General features: G+C 29.3%; 1 protein-coding gene across 4 annotated transcripts; it reads right to left on the minus strand.

Annotated features, from left to right (window-relative positions):
* Positions 1-1347: 1347 nt before the first annotated feature.
* Positions 1348-4042, minus strand: LOC106777358 (50S ribosomal protein L18). Of its 4 annotated transcripts, none has more exons than XM_022775581.1 (5): positions 3755-4037; positions 3489-3613; positions 3178-3272; positions 2607-2759; positions 1348-1690 (listed from the first exon to the last, which is right to left on the minus strand). In XM_022775581.1, the coding sequence occupies exons 2-5, from the start codon at positions 3592-3594 to the stop codon at positions 1520-1522; spliced, it is 525 nt and encodes a 174-aa protein (XP_022631302.1). In that variant the 5' UTR covers positions 3595-3613; positions 3755-4037; the 3' UTR covers positions 1348-1519. The 4 variants fall into 4 exon arrangements, with proteins under 4 accessions (XP_022631302.1, XP_022631303.1, XP_022631301.1 ...); XM_022775582.1 differs by having other exon boundaries at positions 1574-1730; positions 3755-4041; XM_022775580.1 differs by lacking the exon at positions 1348-1690 and having other exon boundaries at positions 2251-2759; positions 3812-4042.
* Between the last annotated feature and the right edge of the window lie 2777 nt (positions 4043-6819).

Below are 6819 nucleotides of genomic sequence, written 5' to 3' on the forward strand. Positions count from 1 at the left end.
TTTAAACTGAGTGGTAAACTAGGCCCTTTAAATGAAGTTGAGAAGACCTATAGGAGAAAAGTTCCTTACGCATTTGCAGTGGGTAGTTTTGTGTATACAATGGTATGCATTAGACCAAATATTGCACATGCTTTTGGTACAATTAGTTGATTTTTGTTAAACCAAGGTAGAGAACATTGAAATGTTGTGAAATGGATATTGATATATCTTCATGGTATTATCGATATGAAACTTTGTTTTGGAGTTGATAAGCCTAATTTGATTGCTAGTCAAATTTAGATATGGTTGGAGACATTGATTCCAAGAAGTCCAACTCAAGCTATTTGATTAAGTTTGTAAGGGGAGCTATTAAAAATGTGTAGCATTTCAAGGAGTTTGTCGGAGCTTGTTTTTTGTAAGATAACTATGCATTATTTGTTGATGGTCATATTACTATCCATCTTGATAAGAACCCAACTTTCCATTCTTGATCCAAACATATTGATGTAAGGTATCATTGGATACATCATGCTTTGGATGTTAAGTTGTTAAAGCTGGAAAAGGTTCATGTAGATGACAGTGGTGTTGGCATGATGACTAAAACATTGTCTAAGAGGGATGTTTGAAGTTTGTTATGAGATCACTAGTTTGGCGGTTATCTCCACATAGTTATGAGGGAGAGATAGAAAAAGATAGAGTCACATTCACTAGAGAACACTAGCACATTAAGAGAGAAGAAGAAGAAAAATATGTCTGTTTTTCACTAAGCTGCTATTTTAAAATCGATATTGTAAATTCGTTCATCGTTGGATCATACTAAAATTTGACAATTGCTTTGAGATATCTTGTTCTTCATTCTGACAGATCATTAATATGAAGTTTGAGTTGGAAGAAATTCAATTTGTACTATAGTTGTGTATTTATATTGTATTTATTTTCCTTATTCTCTATTACAAACCTTGTTGGTTTGTTGTTTAACTAGATGTTAGCATTATTTTATGTAGTTTATTGAAATTCTTTTTTACTCTTTATTGATTATAGTGGAATTATTTATTTAGGTTAAATAACAAGTGATTTCTTCCCTTGCTTAAAAGGATTTTTCATATTATAAATATTGATGTCTTTTGTTTATGATTTTGATAATTTATTGTTGTTGTTCATTAAAAATTGCTATTCATAGATTTTGTAAGTTTGGAAAAATTATATCTACTGCATTATTTATTATTTTGGCTGTGTTGTTGTTTTTCCATCAAATATTTTGACTTTATATCATTTATTCTAATAATTATATTAGACCCTCTGCAGAGAAAAAAAAATTGGCTAGCAGCACCTTAAGTAAATCATTGATGCAGAACAGACAAAAACATCTCTTGGCAGGGTATTCTAGATTGATATTCAAATCATTGTATATTATTATGGCACAAAGAATGTTAAATGTTCCAAAGCTCATCTAAGTAAGGGGGAATCAAGCGATATTGCAAGCCAATATTCTAGAAAAGTGACCATGTCCATTAAGAGTGTTTCATTAAGAGTGTTAATATCAGCTACCCACTTTTCTTGGCAAGAATCCATAGCTTGAAATGATAGTCTCAAAGGCTTGTAGCTTTTCTCCACGTTTGTGGAGGCCATTGCGATCATAGGATGATATTTCTTTTATATTGAGATCATCACAAGCTTTGACAAGTGCCTCCCCAACACGTTGAGCAGCTTCCTGAAATCATGTTACGGCAAAACAAAAAATACAAAAAAATCTAGAACTCTCATGAGACTAGAAAAACAAAGGAAACAGGTATGTCATGCCATAAGTCCTCAATAAATTAATGAGTTTTAATTTTGGAATCAATAGAAAATTTTCTGTTTCTCATTCCTGTGAAACTTGAAATCACTCTTTTTAGTCTTTATAAAAAGTGTGAATTATGAGTTTAGTCTATAAAATATTTCTTTCAATTTTAATCGATAAAAAATTTTAAACCACTACTTCTAGTCCTTAACATTTATTTTAAGATAAGTAAATAATATTTATTTTATAAATCTTAGGAATATTTTAGGTAATATGACATTACATTACACCAACACTAGTATGTGTTACTTAGAATAATCATCTAACTTTTTATTCAACACTTATTAATGTCATATATAATAGGAATATAAAGTATTAATTTTAAATAGCAACCATAAAATAAAGAAAAGTTTTCCATGAACTAAAATCAAAATTAATTTATTTTATAAGAACTAAAGCGTATTTAAACTTTAAGAGTATTATTCTTATAATCAAAACTTATTTATTTTATGGGAACTAAACATGTATTTAAACCTGTAACAATATTATTCCAATAGACATGTTTGGTTGATATTTAGTAATTTTAGACAAAAAAAAAATATAAACAATTTATCTCTAATTAAAAATAAAAGCGAAAAAGAGGTAAAGAAGAATGTGGCAGAGATGGGTAGTTACTGTAGATTATAAGTTTTATTCCAGAGGAAATATAAATACCTACCCCTTTAATAGATAAACCAGTAATATATTTTCTCATCCTAATATTCCCGAAAATAAAAGGTAAGAGATGCATTCCCTGCCTCATGCGATGTTTGTTTGTAAGAAAAGGTGGACTACTAATACTACTTACAAGAGTGCTACAAGAAGGATCTTGTCGGATGGATTTCTGCAGCGTGCTTCCATAAAACAAGCAACTCCTATTTTTATCATCTACAAGCATTGCATATAGTTGCTTATCTGAGCAAAATACCGAAAGCCTCGGATGTGTAGCTGTTCCATTATACTGAGAAAAATATCATGCATGATATTAGTTAGTGATATAACTGAAGTTAGCAGTGGGGTGCAGTATAACTGAAGGAACTCTGAAACTTTCATCAACTTTCTTTCAGTTAAAAATGATGCAACTGCCTGTCACCTGTTATGTTTAGTTTGCGAGTAAAACATAATACAATATGTATCTCTACATATAGAAGGACTCTTGGAGAGACAGAATTCACAGGAAGAATTTACTAAAATCTGAAACTAACTAGGAAAAATTGGATGCAGAACACCTCACCAATGCAAAATATAACTGCAAACATGCATTCGATCTGAAATGTAAAATGTGTCTGCAGAACACCTCACTAATGCAAAATATAGCTGCAAATCTACAATAGATGACAGTACTAAAGGTGAAAGGTGAATATATAACGAAGACATACCTTTTTCAGCATCCTTCTGTTCCGAATTTTTGCATTTTCTGTTCTAGTATTTGCTCTACCTCGGGCTTCCACCAGTAATGGCTTCTTAGTTATACCTGTAAGAACATTCACAGTTCATAGCAATCAATATCAAAGTCACGCTCAACTTTATGTCCATGTATAGATGTTATCATGAGATGAATTCTATGAGCATATTGCTGTCATTCACGTCATAAATTCAAATTTCATAGAAGCTAGCACATTGCATAGCTAAGAAATTACAGTCCGGAGCACACAACAAAAAGCCCAAGATTAATTTCTGCTTAACTTACTTCTACTCAGTGCCTGAAAGCAAACAAACGATTTTGGATGGATTCCAAAGAGAGAAGAATTCTTAAAGTGTAGCATTGGAGCATTCATTAGAGCCATATTGTCCATGTCTCAAGGACTGCGTGAACTGCAAAAACACCAAAAGTTGTATCACAAGCAGCACATAAGCAAGAATGTTTCTCACAGGAAATTTAGCAAATAGTTTGTGTGCGGTTCATTAAAGAAGCAGTCTTTCTCAGTTTGATTCGACATTGAAGGAAAAATTGACCTCTGTTGAGCTCAAAACGGTAATCGAAGAGAGCAGCTATGTTGGGATTATTTCTACCTTTTGTAATTTCAAATGGGTCTTGAAACGGCTTTAAGTATTGAATTGCTAACAGCGAAATGACAGAGAGGTTACAACCCTTGGAACAGTTTCTTAGAGTAGGTTACTTGGTTTGTTGTATTTTGAGAATCAAAGGTTTTCAGGTTACACCAAGGCCACGTGTTGCATTGTACGACTCAGATTCATCGCTTGCAACTGTAAAGCAAGTTGGATGTTTCCTCCAAATGGGGGGCACTGTCTTCTACCCTAGATTTCTTTTTAAAATGATTTTTTTGACAGAACCATTGCACAATCCATCTAAAAGTAAATGTTTTTACTTATAGAAAAAAAAATCATAAATAAAATTGAATGTCAAGTAGATGTAAAATTGTATTGAGTATCAAAATAACATGATTTTTTTTTTATATTGTGTGAACTATTAAATTTGATAGAGAATTTATGCATATTTAGTATAAACATGAATATTCAATCTTTTAAAATAAGTTTAAGATAATATATATATATATATATAAAAGTAAGGATAGCATGCATTATATTGATATTTATTTAATATATCTGATAACAAAGAATAAAATGATTTAAAAGTAAATTTTTATAATTTTTTTTGAAAAGAAAAATAGTAAAAAATAAAAAAGAATAATATATATATATATATATATATATATATATATGTCTTTATAGTATTTTTTGTGATTAAAATCTTTTTTTATCTTTTAATTTGCTTGCAAAATTTAATTAAACTCTCAAATTTTATTTTGTTCAATTACATTTTTCAATTTAAAAAAATATTCAATTAGATATTTTGTTAAATTAATATTAACTCAAACGTTTTATATTTTTACCTTTTTTAACTATTAACTTTTATTTTTTAATAAAAAAGTTACTGTATATGTCATTTTCAGTGTATTAATGTCAGTACTACTTAAAAATATTTAATTTAATTTTATGTTTTAAATTTTGATTTAATTGAGTCCAAATTTCTTTATATAAAATAATATTTTTTAAAAATGAAACTAAATTAGTAATTAAATTTAATTACAATATATATATATATATATATAATAAAATAACTTTTAAAAATTTATACATTAAATTACTCAATCTAAATATTTAAATTAATTTTATTTTTTATATTTTTAATTTTAATAAAACAAATTTTTTAAGGTTATAATTTTTTAAAAATATTAAAAGTGTAAACATAAAGTAATGCATGTAAATTTTAAATAAACTAACAAAATATAAAATATATTAAGTTAAAAGAAGTAAATGTATTTCTCCCGTTAAATCTATAAACAAGTGAACAAAAAGAAAGATACTTTTCAAAAGTTAAAATTTAAAATTTACAAGTGCAGTTTTATATTTACATTTTTAATATTTTAAAAAATTTATAAATTCAAAAAATTATTTTAACATTACATATAAGTTATATTAGACTTAATTACTAATTTGATTTTATTTTTGGAAAGAAAAAATATTATTTTATCTTAAAAAAATTAAAACTCCTCCACTGTGTCAAAAATTTAAATATATGGACTAAATTTGAATACAAAACATTATCACATAACATTAGTAAAAGACACATGACATTGTTAACAATTGTGATAATATTACATTGTTCCTTTAGGTTCATCTCAATATTGGTTGTAAAAATTTTATCAAAATTTTCCTCTAATTTCTTTGTGAGTTGAAACCACTTCTCAAAATTATGGATTAAGGCTTCTAAGCTCTTGTTATTAGAGATAAAAATTTGTACAAATTGTTGAAGTGTTTCCTCAAGTTTTGACATCCTTTTATGCAAGGAAGGTTGTTGTTGTTGGTTTTGTTGATGCAGGTCTTTCAAGATCCAATTTGTCCCATGTTTAAGTGAGACTTCCATCCTTGATTATAATTACCTTGACGACCTTAATTACCCATATAATTGACTTTTTCTTAGGAAATATTTTTCACGACACATTGTCCATTGACATGATCTCTATCATATAACTCACATGTTGATGTTGAGCTTATAAATATTCTGACTCTTGAGGAAGTGTTAAGAGTTTCTTCATAAGAACTTTTAATTGTTGAGTCATTAGCTTGTTTTGAGTTAATAACACATTAAGTTTAGAGCTCCTTTATTATATTTTTCTGAACTTGAGTGCTCTCATTTTGTCCCTCAAAATCATTTGAAACCATATTCTCTATCAACTCCTTAATGTCTTTAGGTGTCTTTAATTTTATCATACCTTCGATCGAGCCATCTAAAGTTAACTTTATATGTGCTTTTAATTTCCCCAAAAAGATATTGATAGAAGCAACTCCACGACACACAAAGAGGTGCTCCAAGATGCAGAGAGATGCAGCGAAATTGATGAACTGGATGCAAGAAGCTGATGCACGGTAGGTGTTCGATGGAATGTGCGAACATGTTTTAGATGGATTGTAGTGATGAATTCTAGCTCAGACAGCTTTCCTAAGGGGAAAGAAGCTAGAGGATGCACAGCTAAAGCTAGCAAATTGTTTGAACTTGAAGAAGAAGCTGTATTTAAGCAACATGTCATTCCTTTCATTCAAGTTACATCTACAATGGATTAAGCTTCCTTTTATAGAGGAAGCAATGCTCATGATCCGTGCAATGGAAGTCTTAATACAGTGCTCATTAAAAACATGTTGGAGAGCTGAGGGAAGCTTGCGGACGAAGCTATCCAGCTAGCCTCGTTTTGCAGATGAAAAATGTGAAGCACGTGGTGAATTGAAGAGTGGAGCTGATGCAATTTGGCTAAGCGCATCAAGGTCTTGGCTGAGCGTTTCTTTTTTTATTCCAGAGGTTGCTGCAAGATACGACCTTCACTTTGTATTTCTCCTTCTTTGAACTATTTTGTGTTTTCTTAGCTTGGTTAGCTTCCTAGTGTGTGTAGGCATAGGTTTCCATCTTTATTTGATAACCTACAAAAGAAGGAAAATTATTTAGTTTAAGAAAATCTATCTAAGACTNTAGATAAGGAAAGAGTTNTGGAAATCTTTATTCT

Source organism: Vigna radiata, chromosome 11 (genome assembly GCF_000741045.1).
Source record: "Vigna radiata var. radiata cultivar VC1973A chromosome 11, Vradiata_ver6, whole genome shotgun sequence".
Taxonomy (NCBI): domain Eukaryota; kingdom Viridiplantae; phylum Streptophyta; class Magnoliopsida; order Fabales; family Fabaceae; genus Vigna; species Vigna radiata.

Excerpts from the sequence above, each read along its gene's own strand:
- LOC106777358 (XM_022775580.1), bottom strand. The coding sequence starts at position 3,594 with ATGGACAATATGGCTCTAATGAATGCTCCAATGCTACACTTTAAGAAT. Across the intron at positions 3,273-3,488 it reads CTTTCAGGCACTGAGTAGAA|GTATAACTAAGAAGCCATTA; the intron begins GTAAGTTAAGCA and ends ATGTTCTTACAG. Across the intron at positions 2,760-3,177 it reads ACAGAAGGATGCTGAAAAAG|TATAATGGAACAGCTACACA; the intron begins GTATGTCTTCGT and ends TATTTTTCTCAG.